The sequence below is a fragment of the Culex pipiens genome, unplaced genomic scaffold (assembly GCF_016801865.2).
Source record: "Culex pipiens pallens isolate TS unplaced genomic scaffold, TS_CPP_V2 Cpp_Un0001, whole genome shotgun sequence".
NCBI classification, from domain to species: Eukaryota; Metazoa; Arthropoda; class Insecta; order Diptera; family Culicidae; genus Culex; species Culex pipiens.
The window spans coordinates 296,950-316,482 of NW_026292818.1; the positions used below are offsets into that span (position 1 = coordinate 296,950).

At 33.8% G+C, this 19,533-nt stretch overlaps 2 protein-coding genes across 6 annotated transcripts in view; both read right to left on the reverse strand.

The window, feature by feature from the left end:
- Positions 1 to 1,575: 1,575 nt before the first annotated feature.
- LOC120417940 (uncharacterized) lies at positions 1,576 to 4,094 on the reverse strand. The gene is made up of 2 exons (XM_039580177.2): positions 2,766 to 4,094; positions 1,576 to 2,705 (listed from the first exon to the last, which is right to left on the reverse strand). The coding sequence occupies exons 1-2, from the start codon at positions 3,552 to 3,554 to the stop codon at positions 2,019 to 2,021; spliced, it is 1,476 nt and encodes a 491-aa protein (XP_039436111.1). The 5' UTR covers positions 3,555 to 4,094; the 3' UTR covers positions 1,576 to 2,018.
- Positions 4,095 to 7,228: 3,134 nt separating this feature from the next.
- Positions 7,229 to 19,533, reverse strand: part of LOC120417410 (reticulon-1-A-like) — a 32,686-nt gene continuing 20,381 nt past the window's right edge. For all 5 annotated transcript variants that reach the window (XM_039579456.2, XM_039579464.2, XM_039579471.2 and 2 more), the window contains 4 exons: positions 9,323 to 9,530; positions 9,052 to 9,260; positions 8,881 to 8,986; positions 7,229 to 8,805 (listed from right to left, as the gene is read on the reverse strand). In XM_039579456.2, the coding sequence (XP_039435390.1) occupies positions 8,751 to 8,805; positions 8,881 to 8,986; positions 9,052 to 9,260; positions 9,323 to 9,530 (578 nt within the window). In that variant the 3' untranslated portion in view covers positions 7,229 to 8,750. The remainder of the gene's footprint in view (positions 8,806 to 8,880; positions 8,987 to 9,051; positions 9,261 to 9,322; positions 9,531 to 19,533) is intronic.

Here is a 19,533-nt window from a genome sequence, read left to right on the forward strand (position 1 = left end):
GAAAAACAATGTTCAAAATAGGAAACAAAAGAAATAGGCACTATTCACATATTTGAAACAAAAAATAATGGAAAAAAATCTAAAATTTCGAAAAAGGAGAAACTTACTAAAATATCGTTTGAAAAAGACCGAACGATTGCATACTATTATTTTTTGCAAAAAATGTTTAAAACAAATCTGAGGGGATACCTAAAAAAAGTTTTTAAACATAGCTTGGCCACAAACTATTCGTCCGTCATTCACTGCAGACAACTACCTCAAATGTTGGCACTCTTTACTTAACCCACAAATATATATCACTAAAAAATATTTTTTTGGGGGGGGAGGGGGGGGAGGGGCTGGAAGCAAAAATTTTCTTCTTCTTTTCTTCTTATTCCCTCTCTCCCATATGTCTTCCAAAAATTTCGGGGGGGGGGGGGGTCTTCAGCCCGAAGCCCACCCCCCAGGCTACGGGCCTGCTTTGTCATATGGAGAGTTTGATGCTCGATTAAAGCTCCAAAAAATCTATTTAGGCTACAAAACTTACAAGCAACAGCACCGCCTCGAGTAAGCACGCAAATTTATACCATTTACTGGCCAAAAAGATCAAATTGAATGCATTTTTGATCATAATTTCTATTTTGCGAGACCATTTCTCATCATTTTGGTTGCACACACATCCAAACGCAAGATCAAACGTTTTCAAAGCGCTTAAGATATAAAATTGCTTCCAACTACTGGCAACATGTTCTTTTGCACATTAGTTAGTCACACAATTGAAAAAAAATCCCAAAACATGTAAATGATTAGCAAGCATTATCAAAAAAACAAACGCGGCCAGTCTTTTGACGTTTGAATTTTGACGACCCATTCCAATCGAAGGCTGAAGAAACCCGAGCGAGAAGCGAAGGCAAATAAAGAACAAAGGGTGGCCACCAACACCACCAGCAGCCCCCGTTGGAGTGAGCCAGTGATGCCAGGAAATTTTCTCCATAAATGCTACTTTTCGTGAGTGTTCGCTTAAAATTTCATCAATGTTGTCAGCACTAAGCAGACCCAAAAGAGCGCTGGAAGAAAAAAAAACTAAGCAGAAAATAGGAAAATTGGCGTGGCCCAATGCATTCTCGACTGATTACAATACATTTGGGAAATATTTTTTTAAATGCTTGTAAAAGGAATAGAATAACTTTTAGTAAAAGTGAAAATAAACAGAAATGTTCACAAAAAGTTGCTCTACTCGTTGGTGTACTTGGTTTTAGTAAATTTCAAGAAACACTCCAGATTATCCAGCATCATTCAAACACGACCGCTTATTAGGCTTAAAATGGGTTCATTTCCCCTACTTGCTATAATTTGTCTGGTTCATGTTTTTGGCTAGAAAAATTAGGAGAATGTTAATAATCATGTGTGTCGAATCCCTTCGACTTCATTTTCGATGCAGAGTAAAATTCAAAAAGTGGATTCAGGGATTTCTTTAGATTTCATTGGGATAAAGACAACATTTAAATTCAATATGATTCTTTATTATCAATCAATTTAAAAAAAAACTAAATGTAAGATTTCGAAGAATTCATAAATTTGACATCTCTGCTTTTGTTGAGGTTTAAAAATTAGTTTAGCAAACTTATTATATCTAATTATACTGGATTCGATTATTTTTTTAAATTTATTCCACTGTAGATAAAAGGATCTCCGAAACACAATACATTATTTGTTACCGTCATCAGGGGTGACATTTGGGTCATACAAATTTCAGCATTTTTGTTTATGTGAACAAATTCTAATATGCATAGTATATAAATAAACATTAATTGTTGATTATAATAATTACATTGAAAAGATTTCATGGATTTATTTGTTTATTATGTTTAGTGTACACAGAAAAAAGGTATAAATTACCTCGAAACGGAAATTATGAATCACATGTAAACTCGTGTTTTTACGTATGATTTGTTGCAAATTTACATAAAATCGCGTTTTATTTTAAATTATTAATAACGTGCAGAAGTGTTACATCATTAATGATGTAACATTCAGAATTATTTTTTTCTGTGTATAATTTGAACATTTCTGTGAAATTTTAGTTTTTTAATAACTTCAACCGGTACTTCACCATAAAGTGTGATTTTTTCTATCTTATCACAATACTTGGCAATGTTCCGAACTGAAACTGCCGTCAAACATGACGTTATGAAGAATTTCAAAGATGGGCCAGATTTTTGGAAAAGTTTCAAAAGCACCTCATCGTTGACATTCTCCATGTGCACCAAACTAACTTCCTCCAAGTTTGGGCAAAGAGTGAACGTTGTTTTAAGGAAATTTGTCGACATTTTGCATGCTGATAGCTTTAAACATTTCAAGTGGGGGAAATGTTTAAAGAAACAGGTGCTTTTATTTTCTTCTGAAACATTGCTTAATTCTATACTATGAAGAGTCTTCAGCGTTGCGCATTGAGTGAAGAAATCCGTTAAACTATATATCTTGGATGCACGCAGTATTATACTGTTGAGGTTTGGGTGGCCCTCGAACAAATTTTCATAGAGCGTATAATTTATTAATTTGATACTTTTTAATTTGGAAAGTGATCGTGGATGGTCAAAGTCTCCCTTTACCTTTAAATGTTGCAGCTCTTGAAGATTATCAAAATGTATAATCGAACGCGGGTCTATTTCAACTTCTAGTTCTTTAAGCATTTGAAGCTTTTTTCCAAATGGGTTTATCACAAACTAAAAAATAAAAAAAAATATATTACTAGAAAATCTTTTTTATTAGAAGATGCAACTTACTGAGAAAAGGCTGTTAGTCACACATAGTGCTTCGATATTTAACTCATTGAGTTCATTGAGGGTGTTTTGGTCCTTATATGCTTTTATTGTAGGCAACGGGCTAGTTAAGCGCTTCAGCGGAATATTTTTGATAGTAGAAATGATGCTTCTCCAAAAATCTTCCTGGCCTCCTTGCACTGTGAGATCTTGCAATGTATTTTTGACAGATAGAATGAATTGTATGCATAATTCAAACACTTCTTTATCTAAGCTACTTTTGCCTGTATTTCCAATGTAAGGTAGTTTTAGTGTCATTATTTTCGGACACATATCCATTAGTGTCTTTAACACTTCAGGATGAGCGGCGCCACAAATGTTTAGTTTTTCCAACGATTTTAACTGAAATTTAATCTCAGGCACATTTTTAAGATCACCAAAATCAACAGTTAAATCTTTAAGATTTTTCGATAGCTCCAGCATTCTAAGCAGCTCCTCCAAAAGCACATTGCAGTTAATTACAGTTAGCGTGTGAAGATTTTCACAACAAATCGGCCACCAAGAACTCGGTTCAACTAAAGTTACTCTATCAAGGACAATTCGGTTGTAATGCGTTGACTTCAGTGCACCAAACTCTTCACTGTCACTGCATAAAATGGTTTCGGGAGGAAAATGAAGTATCATCTTATCCATGATTGAGTCGTTTGTTCTAACGATTTGATTCCAGTGACGGCACGTCAAACGAACTTGGAACAGTTGATACACGCTCAAATTCTGGAAGACCTTCTGCGAGAGTTCATCTGGTAATGCCATCCACTGTTTACATTCATCTTTTTCAAATTTCTCAGTTGACGGAGGTATAACTGACGGATGGCTTAACACTGAATTCCATGAATAGCTACTCTCCAGCGCTTGAGCCACATCTCTTTTTTCGCTCGTCTCCGATTTCAGCTGATCGTGGCACTTGGCGCACCTTGAATCTACCTTCGCCTCCAACCGATCAATCCGCACCAAAATGTCCTTCAAAGTAACTTCAGCCGACTCCTGCTTGGGAGTTTCCACATGCCTACGACAATCGGCACAGAACCACCTCAACCCGTCATCCGAAGCCAACGCGGCCCACACGGTTAGGGTTCAGATCGGCACAGAACGAATGGAAGCACCTGCCACAGCCCGGTCTTCCGCTGCAGGTAACGGTTTTATCCGTAACCGGATTTGCCGGTTGACGGCAAATTCCACACGACGCAACGATATCCTTGGAGGTTTGAGACATTTTGAACACTATCTTACGCGAATGCTAGCGTTGTACTGCATAAGATTTGAAGCGAAATTGCCTGCTTTTGCAAATTTAGGTAGTAAGATAAAAGTGTGTTTACATGCGTTATTGTACGTGGGTATTTTTTAGAATGAATGACGCGAAGCGAAGAGTATTGTAACTCATGTTCTACCTATTAGAATGCTTCTAGTTTGGCCCACCTTTTTTTTTCGTCTAGATATGAAATCGACAGAATTGAATTTTGGTGAATTTCCTGCCACTAAAAAATCCTACCACGTGTACGTAGTGAGTGCGCACGGTTGCTTTAGAAGATGACATACCATTTATATTATTTTTCAATTTTTGATCGCCGAGTATTTTTACGTTCTTTGTTTAGATTGATATTTTTCGGCGAATAAGAACATAATTTTTAAACGAGCAGGAGGAGTAGCAGCTGGAAGAAGGGTTTTAAGATTCTGATGATGGCCGAAAGGAGAAAAGTAGGCCGAAACGTAAGCAAAAACGGTTAACAATTTTGTTCTCAATCGCCTAAAAATATCAATCTAAACAAAGAAAGTATATTATTTATACCATTGGCTGGAATTTCCTTGGAAATTTTGCTCAAAATATATTCTGCTGACTGTACAGAAAAAAAGTTAAAAAGTTAAGAATGTCCATATTCAAAAAAATCATTTATTGAATCTATAAATGAACATTTTCAGGGGCCTGGTAGCGGAAGTGTTAAATATAATTAACTTGGGGGAAGAGGAGCCACCCTTTATGTGATAAAACAAAATAATGACAATTAATATTATTTCATTCAAATGGGTTATTTCAAATTGATTTCAAACACTAGCGATTTGGAGGCTTTAATGTAAAAAAGAGAACTGTTTCAACAATTTTACCTCATTTTCTAAAATGAGAAAGAGAAAGGTTAACTTTATAAAAATGATCAGTCGTTTCCAAGCACTGAACGATTTATTAAACGGAATGACTTTTTTTAATGGCTGCTCATTCTGACCCGCACGCTGGAAAGGTAGTAAACAAACGGTTTAGTTACATAAAACAGTTTATGTTATATTTCAATCAACCAAGCACATGAAATTGAATCGAACTTACCACTGCCTAAATCTGCAGAAATTGTCTCTGCTCACCTTAACTATTTTTAAGGTAAGCCCGATTAATTCGAAAATATTTAAATTTTCAACTCTGACTGTAAGTCTCCAATATGAGCGCGAGCGCGAGCGTGGGGCAAACGCGAGCTGAAAAAATCGGAGCAAACGTGAGCGCGGGAAAACGTGAGCTAGCTCGCGCAGCGCTCCTCCTCACGAATGAGCGAAAAATGAGCGCTCACGAGCGCGTGAGTACGTGAGGATCGCAACACTGGCTACGAACTACGTTTGACTATGGGACCATGGAATAAAAAATCAGCCTAAATATGGTTGGGGTAAAATATGAATATATTTTGTCCAAAACGGATTTACAAAATTAAAAAAGGGTTTTTAAATTAAATTTAAAAAAAAAATTCTAAGAATCTGTTAAAACAATTATTTTTGAATGATCGATTCACCTACAAGGCTATGTCAGTTGAAAATCAGTACCAAAAATTAAAAAAAAACACATAATTTAAAAAACGCGATTTTTTATTTTGATTTTTACAGATTCCGATTGTGTAAAACAAAATTTTCTACGTAAAAATCTCCGATGGAGTATCTGGGTTAATAATATTTTGCTCCAGCCACGCCGTGTCAATCAACAATCTAGTAAAATATAAAAAAAATCCTCCTTCTACCAATTCTTTACGTAAACATCAATTTTCTTGATTTTTTTGCATTTTTATTTTTACCTGAAACTTTGTGGGTACCTTCCCACATGTTGTCTCCGGTTCGTTCATACAGTTCTCCATACAAATTTGAGAGCCGTCCATACACAAATGGCATGGAAATATTCAAAAATCTGTACCTCTCGAAGAAATTATTTTTTTGATTGAGTTGATAGTATTAGTGAGGACTTTGTACAAACATTGATTGACTGCATTTTTTTGCAGATTTTTTAATTAACTGTTTGTAGAAAGAAGTCGTCTTTATTGCTAATGAGTAAATAACGCTTTTTTTAATTTTTAAAATTTTTGGATGTTTTAAGTTAAGGCTCAGCAAGGGCAAAAATTATTTGACTAAGTTATACATTATGGAAAAAGATGTTTTTAAAAAAATCGACATTGAAGCAACAAAGTTTTTTGGTAATCTTTTTTTAATGATTTTTTTTAATTTTCAAACCTAAGCACTTTTTTGTGAAAAAACTAGGATTGGACTTAATTTTCCCAAGAGTTATTTTTATGTGAAATTTCCTGATCCTTTGAAAAAAATATTCAGGGATGAGCAAACAGGACATTATGTTTTGAGCCGAAACTTGAAGTTTTTCTTGAAAAAAAAAATTTAGGCGGCTGTAACTCAGAAACGGTGCACTTCATCAAAAATTCTCAAGAGTTCTTTTAGGTTTCAAATTCGATTTCAGATTTTTTTAAATATCAAGATTTTTTTTTCGAATAACCGGAGGCTGAAATCACATAGAATTACTCCTTTAGCGAAATCTTCAAATTTAGTCTAAATGCTTTTATTATCAAATTTTAAAATCATCACGTTTAATTTAATGAGGATATATGATATAATATGTAATAGAATTAAACGAAAAAAAATTAAGCGGAAAATATGCAAAATATGCCTAACTTTTTTGTTCAGATATTTGAAATAATCAAAAAAGTACTGCGGGATTTATTAAATCACAGAACTACAGTGGCATTAATTTGCAGTGTAAAGTGAATGTGCTGAAACATACACACCATTATAGAGTATTCTCTTTTGCTCATTTCTTTTCAAACCGTTCTCTCGAAGAGAGCGAGCGGCGAGAAACGAGCAGAAAATGAAACCCCATTTCGCCTCGTCAGCCTGAAAGTATGCTTTATAAATATTTCACAAAACCGTTTGCAACTCTGGTTTGTTCAAATTACCAATTTGTTTCTTCGTTTCTAATGTTTCGGAAAAAAAATTAAAACAGTCATTTTTCATTTTCTGTTTTGTTGTTATCATTCCACTTTATTATTTCAAGTTCAAGTTCATTGCATTGATGACAATTTGTTGTGGTTGTTTTTTTGTCTTGCGTTCGCACTTTTGTCTTGGTTTGATTTTTTTGTTTTCATTTATTTGCATCAATAATGAATCGTAATAATTATAAAGTTTTTTGTTTGTATCAAGCAATCTTTTATTTTTCTTCTTCTTCGTGTATGTGCTCTGCTGGTATGCTGATGATGTATTCTCTCTCTCCTTTCTCTACAATGGATTTTTTTCTGTTTCTGTTTCTCCAAATTACTTCTAGAAAAAGGTGAATCGAAAAATGTCTCTTCGCTCAATCAATAAGGCTAAAACAAACGGCTTACGATAACGAGTAACGAAAAAGAGCTTCGATAGGACTTTTTTTGTTTTGTTTTTTTTAATCTTTATGTTTTCTTATTGGCTTAAATAATGCACAATGTTCAACAGAATAATTAGCTTAGGAGATTCGGTGACGCGCACACGCTTTTTTTTTCTTGCAAAACAAGCCTAACACTCTTACGAATACAATATATAATATGAATATAGAGCGATTTGTTTGTTCTGTTACTTTCTTTTTATTAAATTTATCAACTTTACACAGATGCCCTTCAAAAAGCGGTTTCGGTTTACACGTTGCTGTCGAGAGTGCGCGCGCTGGCAACAGCGCGGCAACAAAAAAGCATAAAATAATTGCGAATCCAAACGCCAATCCGGCCTGCTAGGATTGAGACGACAAATTCGGTTCGGTGCACGGCGAGAAAAACAACACACGCAAATTAGGGAAAAATAAAATGTGTTTTAAAAAAGAAAAAAGACAACAACATTCGCACGAGACGGAGAAAAAGGCAATTAAAAAGCGAATTACACAATTAAAATCCGACCTATTCGATGAGATTGAAAAATGTAATCTCTACTGTTTTTGTAGTACTTTTTTTTTTTTGGTTTTGTTTTGTTTTCTCCAGTAATACTTAAGACTTGTTTTATTTTCATTTAATAACGTACAAACTTAGTTTCGTGAGTGAGTTTGGGTGATTTTGGGGTGAAAATGGTTGATTTCGACTGATGTGGGTGATTTCTTTTTCTAGTTTTATCAGACAAAACGAAGATTCTGAAAGGATTTTTTGTTGAAGTTTGTTTTTTTCTTCTCTCTTTCTGTTTCTTTTCAGTGGTTCGTTTTATGTGTGAGTGTTTTAATCTCATCTATGCAAAGAGTTTTTTGTTGTTTTGAATTATTACAACTATTTTTACTACGCATGTTTTTGTTTGCTGTGTGTTTGTGTTGTGTATTGTTTTGTTTTGATCCATTCAATAATCACGAGGATAAAATCAAAGGCAACGGAAATAGAACATTATGTTGAGTGTTTTGTTTTAATATCATTATCCATTTATTCTTCTGTTTTTTTTTTTCTTTTTGCATTGTCGATCTGCTGCGCTTCTCAACTAGAAATCGAAGTGGGATTCCATCGTTCAATAGGGGTTTTGTTTTGTGTACTTGCTATTAAAACGGTTACATTGTTTTTAATTACAATTTTCTTGGAAAAAAAATATGATCGATATTTCGTCTTTGCTTCACATCTCTTTTGTTTGTGGTAGTTTAATCATCAAGTCGAATAATAAATAAGGAAATTAAAAAGAAAAACTTTCAGAAATACAATCTACATCAACTTATTTCTCCTTGTCAGCTTCGACCTTCTTGCCGATAGGAACAGCCGCTTTTACTCTGAAAGAAACAAAAAGCAACAAAATTGTTAGCATTTGAATCCAAGTAGGCCTGGCTTTTCTTTGAAGTCCTTACTTTTCGGTGATTTCCAAAATTTTGCTTCTGACCAGCTCCAAGTAGGCGTCGATGGACTGCTTGTTGTTTTCGTAAACCTTTGGCAAGGTGAAGAGTGCGATGAATGCTAAAAAAATAAACACAATATTTTAAAATTGCTCCGAAATTGGTTGACTGACAAATCAAACTCACCAATGATGACGCACGTCATTCCGTTGAAGATGGCACCGACGTAGGTTAAGCAGTACAGGACGACGCCAAACTTGATCGAATCGACGAGATCCTCGACCAGAAACAGACGGCGCAGCTCCGACAGCAGGGCGTTAAAGTGCGCCACCGCGACCGTGGTCAGCTGCTGGACCTTCTCCTGGGACAGGGTCAGATCAAAGTCCAGATATTCCCTAAAGCGTATCAAACCATGAAAACCAATTCCGAAAAAAAAAAATAAGAGAAAAAAACTCACTTGAAGGGGTGGCCCTCGGCCGTCTTTTGCACTGCCTGCAGCACATTTTTGTAGATCCGGAACGACACCGTACCGAACAGGACCAGCAGCGAGACGTACGAGAAGACGCTGATGAGCGAGAACAGCGACATGGCGATCAGGACCGAGAGGCCGGCGCCGAACACGATGCCCGACTTCTTGACATCGCGCCAGTAGATCAGCGATTCCACTGGAAATAGAAGAGAAAGAAATGTTCCGCTGTTAGGTTATGTTTGTTGGTTGTGATATTTGCATAGTGGATCATTTGAGATGTTCTCTCAGTAAAATTCTGTTTGTTTAATGGTAAAACTGTAGATAAAAATAACCAACTGGTTTTCATTGCCATTTATTTTTCATAAATGCGTTATTGGCAGTGTTGAAAATCGATTAATCGCTACCTGTCAAACTTACGAATAAGACTGCTGATATTAGTCATTATTCTCGAAATGCCACGAATAGCTGTAATTGGTCAACACAGTCACACACTTTTTATTTTTTTTAACCACTTAAAAAAGTTCTTAACATAATTATATACCGAATAAAACTAACGCAAATATCTCAATTTAAATATGCAAGTCGCCTTATAATAGGCTTTGCAAAACAACAAGAATACAGAACATAGGTTTGAAAAAAATGAATGAACAAGCTAATCTATATCATTTTTTTAATCATATTCGATTTATAAAGCTAACCAATTTTTTTAGATTTCCTGCTAATTTATCTATTTTACATTTTATTGAATTCCAAATCAAAACAATATTTAACAGTCTTGTCAATGCCTGAACATGATTTTTTTCACCACCTGACTAGCCCAATAAAAATATTTTCAAAAGTTTTCATCTCCTTTTTGAAAAGTTTTATTTACAAATCAAGAAGCAAAAATATAATCTGAAAAAAAGTCTTAAATTTTAAAAGAAAAATTTTCAAATTTCCAATATTAACGGGGACTATCACACCAAATCATAAAACAAATCAATAAATAAAATCTAAAATATGATTAAAAAGTCTGATTTTTAAGATCAAATTGATATTATATTTGGTAATAACTTAATGACTGCGATTATTTTTTTTTTTTTCATTTGACTGATCCTTATTTACTTCATTAAGGTATTCATAGCATTAATTCCTTAGTTAATGTTGTAACAATTTAGTTTAATATTTGTTTGCCTTCCAATTCTTCAAATAGTTTATATCACGGTTTTCAATTTAAAACTTATCTATTTGACAATAGAAGGCTTTATGGACAAAATATGTGTGAAATTGTGTTATTTTTTAAAACATTGATTTAAGGGAATTGTCACGGGATTTCATGAAAATTTCCATATACCACGAATCACACGCAGTCCGCGAAATCGTGAAAACTTACTAACCCAGAAAAATATTTATAATAACATAAAAAAATGTAAACATTAAGTGTATCCCGCTTATTCCAATGGACATTGACAAAAGGTGTGAAAGGGATACACTCAATGTTTACATTTGTTTATAGGACCTTATGAAAAAAGTTCATATTTAAACATGACGAAATCCAGTCTGATACCCGCCTCAATCCCCTTCTCCATGCGAATGCCATCCCGTTTTTGGTACCATGGCGTGATTTTTATGTTGTCAAAAATGTGATGTGGCCAAAATCGGGAAATATCAAAAAGTGTTTATTAGAAAAGAAAACTTCTAAACAAACCTTTTCATAATGACAGCTGTGGTTTCAGGGAATATTCCTAAATCACGTTATAAACGAAATAAACGATTTTTATTAACTTTAAAAACATTAATTAATTTATGATAAAAGATTTTATTTGAATTACAAATTTATATACTTGTGTAGAAACTAATTAATTTATGAGTAGCATTACGAGACCAAAAATATTTAATTAATTTGGGTGTTGCCAAAATCGAGTGTTGTCAGAATCTTGATGGAACTGTATTTCATTAAAGAGCTCGTTCATAAACCACGTGGCCATCAAATTGTAAATTAACATACAGTCTAATTTGAGGAAATAAAACATCATTAAAACGGTAATATTTAACTTTCTTATTTTACACCTTCCAAACTTCCACATTCGGTCTACTGAAAATGCCTATAATCTGTTTAAGGGGTTACATACATGTAGAAAATCACAAAATTTCATATTACAGAAAATTCACTAAATTCACTAAAAAGACGATTTTCAATCACTCCTGAAAGTTTCATGAAGATATTTCGTGACTGAACTGAGTAAGAGACGATTTAAGTTCACAAATTTGCAATGCGCAAAGCGAACTGTCAAACTTTGTGAACGTTTTTCTCTAAACACCGAGTTGATTTACGGGTGCCACGATATCTCGAGATGGGATGGACCAAATTGGCTGAAATTTGAGGTGAAGACTCCCAAGACATATCCTGTGTGCAGTGCATGACGAAGCCCGATTTTAAAAGTTTGCTTTTTTTTAATACAAAAATCAAAAACTGACGATTTTTTATATGAAAAACATAAAAATATTTTTATCTTTTTTTTAAATTAAGTTTTTGAAAATCGGCCTTCGTCATGCACACAGGACCGGTTTAACGAGTCTTCACCAAAATTTTGAGCCGATTTGGTCAAAGCAGTGCACAGTGGTCCAGATCGCAAAATTAAGTGGAAAATGGATTTTTCGAAAAATGGTTAAGTTTTGGAGCTTTGGTGTCTTCAGAAGAGTTGTTGCAAATAGAAAGGGGCAACTTTTGGTTTGGTTGAAAATTAGGGTGGTTCACGATTAGGGTGATTTTGGAAATCTAACTTTACAGGAATATTTTTGGGATTTTTTTTGTCTTCTAGAAAGTTGTTGGGCTTGCCATTTCAAGCAACTTTGTCGAAGACACCAAAATTTTATCTCGTAATCTACGCCTTCTATGACCAAATTTATAGAAAGCATCTGAGCAAACCTTCAAAAATCAGTTTTTTGAACGTGGCAATTCAGGGTTAAGTTTTAGAGAAAAGTGATGTTCTGAGCACTTTTAGAGCTCTAAAAAACGAACATTTTTATTTGTTGACATGCCAATTTGGACTTAAGGGTCAAAAGTTACAGCCATTTTAAGGTAAAAAAGATGCAAATTTAAAACTTAAATATCTCGAAAAGGCGCAAGCCAAATTTTAAGCACCAGGTTGCATTTGAAAGAGGAGATCTAGCACTACAAACGCTGAAAAAATCTCAGGGTGTTTTTCTTTAAACTCGAGATATCTTCATTTGAAAAAGTCTAATTTTCAAGGGAAAATCATATGGGACCACCCTAACGAAATTCGAAAAATGTCCAAATATATGTTTTTCCATGTAATTTTGCCCGCTGAATCCGAATCTGCCCTCAGAATTGAGCCAAAGTATCGAAAAATCGAGTTTTGGTCATAATTTGGTCATAAATGATAATTTTACATGGAAACCCAAAAAATGACCAAAACTCGATTTTTCGATACTTTGGCTCAATTCTGAGGGCAGATTCGGATTCAGCGGGCAAAATTACATGGAAAAACATATATTTGGACATTTTTCGAATTTCGTTAGGGTGGTCCCATATGATTTTCCCTTGAAAATTAGACTTTTTCAAATGAAGATATCTCGAGTTTAAAGAAAAACACCTCTGAGATTTTTTCAGCGTTTGTAGTGCTAGATCTCCTCTTTCAAATGCAACCTAGTGCTTAAAATTTGGCTTGCGCCATTTCGAGATATTTAAGTTTTAAATTTGCATCTTTTTTACCTTAAAATGGCTGTAACTTTTGACCCTTAAGTCCAAATTGGCATGTCAACAAATAAAAATGTTCGTTTTTTAGAGCTCTAAAAGTGCTCAGAACATCACTTTTCTCTAAAACTTAACCCTGAATTGCCACGTTCAAAAAACTGATTTTTGAAGGTTTGCTCAGATGCTTTCTATAAATTTGGTCATAGAAGGCGTAGATTACGAGATAAAATTTTGGTGTCTTCGACAAAGTTGCTTGAAATGGCAAGCCCAACAACTTTCTAGAAGACAAAAAAATTCCCAAAAATATTCCTGTAAAGTTAGATTTCCAAAATCACCCTAATCGTGAACCACCCTAATTTTCAACCAAACCAAAAGTTGCCCCTTTGTATTTGCAACAACTCTTCTGAAGACACCAAAGCTCCAAAACTTAACCATTTTTCGAAAAATCCATTTTCCACTTAATTTTGCGATCTGGACCACTGTGCAGTGTTGAGATATCGTGACACCCGTTTTTTGAAACTGCTAACTTCAAATAGCTATATCTCGGCAATGGTACATCCAAATGTCTTCATATTTATTTTGTTAATAGATGAAAATGTATATTTAAATGCCCTGCAAAAAGATTTTTAAAAAAGTTTGAATGTGTGCCAGCGAAGGAATAATCTTCATCAAAAGAAAATCATTGGACGTTCATCAAGAGAAAAAATCCGAAGGGAGCATGGCTCTTCTCTCTCACGCACGAAAGATCGGTTAAAAGAATTAAAAATAATCATCATCTTGATTATTCGGCGGAACATCTTATTTACTACAACACTTGCAAGTGTAACGTCACACGTCGAAAAACGACCTGTCACATTTGTGTAAACAAAGTGAAATAAATATTTTTAAATGGTGCCAACAAGGAAATTCACAAAAAATCATCAGCAGATTGATTTTCTTGGAGAAGTTCGGGAGCGATTTTCTTTTGCGTGATTTGCCTCCTCTCTCATTCGCGGGTGAAGAAAGTTCGCAAGCGAAATTGATTTTTTTTGCGATTATTCCATCCCTGATGTGTGCTCATACCAACCTCCGACATTTTTGACGATTTACATGTATGAAACCCCTTAAACATAAAATTAAGCTTGTAACTTGAAACTAATTATAACTGTTTTTTGTGCCAAATTGTCCAAAGAAATGTTGTGCCAAATTGTCCAAAGAATCCAATGGTACTGTCTGTTTCCTGATTCGAACTAATTTTCATTGAGAAAAACATAACACTTTGAGAGCATTTAAAAAAAAGTTATCTTTTAATCTTTAATCTCTTTTAAGCTCAGTTTGGTTTCAAAACATTCCTTCTGTATTGAATTCGTATTTTGCAAAAAATAACAAAATTATTGACTAATCAATTTCACCCTAGCTATCAATGTCAACCGATTTAGGGTATCTAAGAATTCATGAAAATACATTTTACTAAGCGATTAAAACAAAATATTTCAAAAAAAAAATCCTTTTCAGTAAATAATTGTTGCTGCTCCCAGCTTTTTTTTTTTTTTTAATAAAATTTGTATATTCTTTGCAAAACTTATGAATGCAAGACAACTGTAATCGTGAACAATATTAAACACAATCTCTATTTCTTTAGAATTGTAAAGATATGAATTAAAATTTTAATAATAATTCTTAATTTTTGGGCAGCCTATTGGATAAGTTATCTTTAAAATCATTTTAAATAAAACTAAGTTACAAATAAATTGAAGTATCAACGTGAATACTGAACTTATTAAATTTAATAACATAAAAAAAGCAGATTGCAACTCTCTTCCCCAGTTATCTAACCAAACCAAAGCTAACCTAAATTAATTCACAAACCCGAGAGACAACCATCTAATCCACCTTTCCGCCGCGACAAGACAACCACCACCATATGATTGACTGTGGCATTTGCGGCGCGTGGAGAGATAGAGAGTGAGAGAAAATCGTAAAAATCTCAAGAACAGGTTCACGTAGCAAGATTGAGAGCGAGTATGACCAAAAACAGGATCACCAACTTGGCAAACGCTGCCGACTGTTGTCAAGGTCCTTGCTTCGTAGCAGTGGGTTCCACGTTGGCAGCCAGAATCTGCCAACGCGCAACGCCACCACCACACCGCGAACGAGCAACAACAACAACAATCCAAAATCGATCCCAATTTGCCTCCCTCTAAGAGCGTTATTCGTTCAACGTTGATGATGAAGGGAAGCGGTAAAACGGTTATGTGCTCTACGAATTAGAAAGGTGCGGAGTAGAGACGACTGCAAATGCGAACATTTCGGCGAAAGGAAAACAAGAGGAAGAAGTGATGGAGAAAAAAAAAATTTCTTTGCATTTTTACGAATAAAACAGTTGCACACGATGGATGGGCGCAGTTTAGCTTGGTGCAACACCACCGTTTCAAGATATAACTGCAGAAGAAGCAGCGATAAATTGGGTTAGCTGCACCGTCTCGAAGAAGTAACTGAAGAAGAGTAATGTCTGCTTTTCGCTTTTTATATTGTGTTACATGTTTGACCGTCGATTTAATTTTCATTATTTCTCTCCTCCTTCAGTTTATGTCATCGTGGCAGCGCATTCAAGCAGAGCACGTGGAGGCTATCATTTGCGCCACAACACTCTTCTACTTCTTCAAACTGACACTACTGCGTCGTTGGCAGCGATGAAAGTGAAGTGCATTCACTTTTCGACTGGAGTCAGCAACGCGCTTATCTATTTCTCTGCCAAACATGGTTGATAAGAAGGAAGCAGCGTCGTGCCCACAACTACTAATCACTTGTGCAGAACAGAATTTTGAGGAGGCCAACCCTCGTTGGCAACATTGGCAATGTTCAGCAAATAAAAACAACGACATTACCGGCGAAACTTGCTCCAAAATATCGGCACCAATTGCGTAACGTCGTCGCCAGTGCAGTGTGTCCTATTTGTGGGTCATTTGGTGCGGCCAAAGGGAAAATAAACCGGTATACGAATTTCTTTCGGTGACCGGTAAAATGGGTTTTCCTCTTTTTGGCAGAAAAGAGAAAATTACGCAACGCGTCGTCACACAACAACACAATGAACGTTGCCAGAAATGAGCCGTTTAGGGCAGCTCTTTATTGGCAATAAAAACTGGGAAAATCTTATTTTACCTCTTTTTTGCAATTTTGTTGAGGAACTAAATAATTTAGCTATTCTCGAGAGTCGAAACGGACTACCTTTTATCACTTTAAAATAAAAGTGCAGATAAGTATTTTTCATCATTCATTTGAGTGCTTGTTTTTTTCATATTAAAAATTGAAAAATATTATAAACGACCTAGGCCATTTTAAATATTTTTAATTTTTTTCGTCTCTAAGAATTTTTTCAAATAATTAAAAATAAAGAACGTCCTCTGTGGGTGACGTCAACTAAAAACAAATGATGAAGAATTTTTTGAAGCCAGTTAATTTTATAATTTCAAGTAAATTAAGGTGCTTGGTGCCAATCTTAGTAGGGGAAGGTGGGCAAGACGACCATATGGGGCAAGAGGAACAATCGCTCGTAAGGCCGTAATTTTTACAATTTTGATTATTTCCAGTATGAGGAATTGTTGCTAGCAATGCAATTAGCTGATTCTACTACCACATAACCGCCAAAACGACGTAAACGCCACGGGGCATAAGATTGAATGAAGTTTTTTTCAAAGCCTTTGTTTCCTTATAATATTTGGAAAGTACAAAATAAGGCGTAGGGTTCGTTTTAAGGCTCATTTTATCAAAATGCTATTTTTCCTAGATCGGTAGTGTCCCTACCAATGACTTGCATGTATTATAAAGTATGATTTATGTTTTGGTTATTTTTGTAGAGAGCTTTTAAAAAATCTTGTTTAGGTGGGGCAAGTGTACCATATGGATTTTTAGTATGGAAAAAATACGAATTGCTGCAGCAACATATTTTATTGTGAAAAAAATACATAAAAGTTCTTAAAAACTGATAAACAATTGTTAAAAAAATTGTCCATACACGATATAAGAATATAATGAAAATTTACTATTTATCATCTAAGTAATATTTTGTTTTCGTAAAAACGGTCAAATTTTTAGTAAAATATTAATTTTTAATCTAAAAATGAAAGAAACGTTTCAAATACATTCTAATCTGATGTATCTAAGTGATAACAGTTCAATTGTTAGTAAATTAGCATGTTGTTTCGTGCATTGTTCCTCTTGCCCCAACGGGTTGTTCGTCTTGCCCCACTAGTTGAGTAGAACGTACGAAAAATCAAAAATTTTAAAATCAACTTTTTACATTAAAAAACAGATTTTTTTTAAAACATGTTCTATCAAAGTCTCAGCCAAGACCTGGAATAAGATGATTCTAAAAAATCCGACAGATTTTTTAATGTTTTTAATGGGTTATAACGAGCATTTCCTTAGCTTGTTACACTTGCCCCACTTTCCCCTACTCAATCCGCAGTTAAAAAGACATTAGACTTGGTAATAAAAGCATATTTTCATAAATTCCTACACATTTCATAATTTTTTGACAGAAACTGGGATAGTAAAAACTCTCAATAAAATTTGCTATTTGCTGGTTTGAAAATTAGCTACAGCACTTTTTTGAAACTCGGTGTAAATACACTAGTTCTTTTACCCTTCGAAGTCTATTTACATTCGATAATTTTGATTGAATGTCATTTTAAGCATCTTTTTTGTCAGCGAAAAAATAATCTTGCAGAAATTGTATATATTCAACCTGTTCTATAACCTTAAAGAAAAAAGTTACTTCCCTTGTTTTATGTTTTTCTTGTTTCATTTTTAGTATTTTAATTTGTATTTATGTTGGTTTCTGATAGTATTTGGCTTATTCTAAGACCTCCTGTCATTATCTTGTGCCTTTTCTCATTTTTTCATGTTTTTACAGTCACTTTTTTAATTATTTTTTTTGCTTGTGTTTCACATTTGCTACTTTAAAATGATACCATTATCATTTGAATTGAAAAAATATATAGCATACTTATTTATGCATAACATAAACAAAATGTTAGTAAAAAAAAACACAACCCGAGCTGAACCCTAAAAAAAAAAAATTTAAAAACATTATCACACAGAACAAGTAAAACTTTCAACCCTAAATTTTTTTCTTAAATTTCAAGTGATTTTCCTTTCAATGATTTTTAAAGATTTAAAATTGGTTGAAAAATGGATTTTTTACGAATTTTTAGATCGAAGCCCGCCTAAAGGTGGGGTTGGGTTGTAGAGGGTTAATTTATGGATCTTTTAGTTAACTATGACAAGGTTAAAGTTTTAACACATAATGGAATAAAATACATTCAAACTCATCGAAATGCGATTTTCATTATAATCTATATATATAAAAAATTTCGACGGTTTTGTTCGAACGCGCATCAGTTGATAACGGAAAGTCGGATCGGAGCGCTCTTTGCTGCGTTGGGTTCGTATAAGCCCAAGGAAGGTTCTTACGCTAAAAAGTTACAACTTTGGCCACTCTGAAACCGATTCCGGAAGATCGGCAGATTGTATGGGAAAAGCTGCGTAAAATCAAATTTTGATCACAGGAGGCTGAATTAGCAAACAAGCAAGAAACGTCAGGAAACCAGCAAAGGCAGGACGAAGTTTGCCGGGAATAGCTTGTTAATTATAATTTGCAAATTTATTTTTTCCCAAAAATCAGATGTAATTTTTTTTACTAAAGTTATAAATTTACTGTGAAAAAGCTAGTCAAATTGTAAACTGTTTAAAATTAAAACGTTCATATTTGTGATGAAATTAAATGTGGCAAAAAGGCTTGTTACGAATTTTGAATTTATGGATGAAAATGAAGAAAAACATAAATTTCTCTATACCTTATAATTTTATGGACAGTAGCACATTTGTAGTAATATATGAAGCACATATTGTTATGCTTGAAATATTTTCTTTAGAAACACATGCTTATTCTTATGAAAAAAAAAACATGAAAAATACAAAGCATAAATTAAATTTTGTCAGATATTTAAAAATTTGTCAAAGTTACGTCTTATTGCTATAATAAATAAAAGTAAAATTGCTGGATTAGAAAACACCGACAAAAAGGGATTCAATGTAAACTAAAAGATCCTTATTTGTAATTTTTAACTCATGATGGAAAATCTCCAAAACTTGAATCAATGCATTTATTTAAATTACTGTTTTATGTCAAAAGCACGAAGTTAAAGTTTTTTTTACAATAGTTTTTAAATTAGATTACATATACATTTCTAGAGTTTTTTGTAAAGTTCCTATAAGCTATTGTGTTTTATATGTTAATAGATTTGATTACATACATTTTGAAGCTTTAGGCAATGTTGCTCATTATTTAATATCAACAAATTTGTCTTTAACCAGATTCTGATTGAAATATAAAATAAATTAAGTGAAACTTAATTATTCTTTTGGTTACATGTCATTGAATCACAACAAAGGAAATAATTTATTTCGAGCATTGAAAGTGTAATTCAACCCAAAAATAAACCCACAAATGAAATTAAAT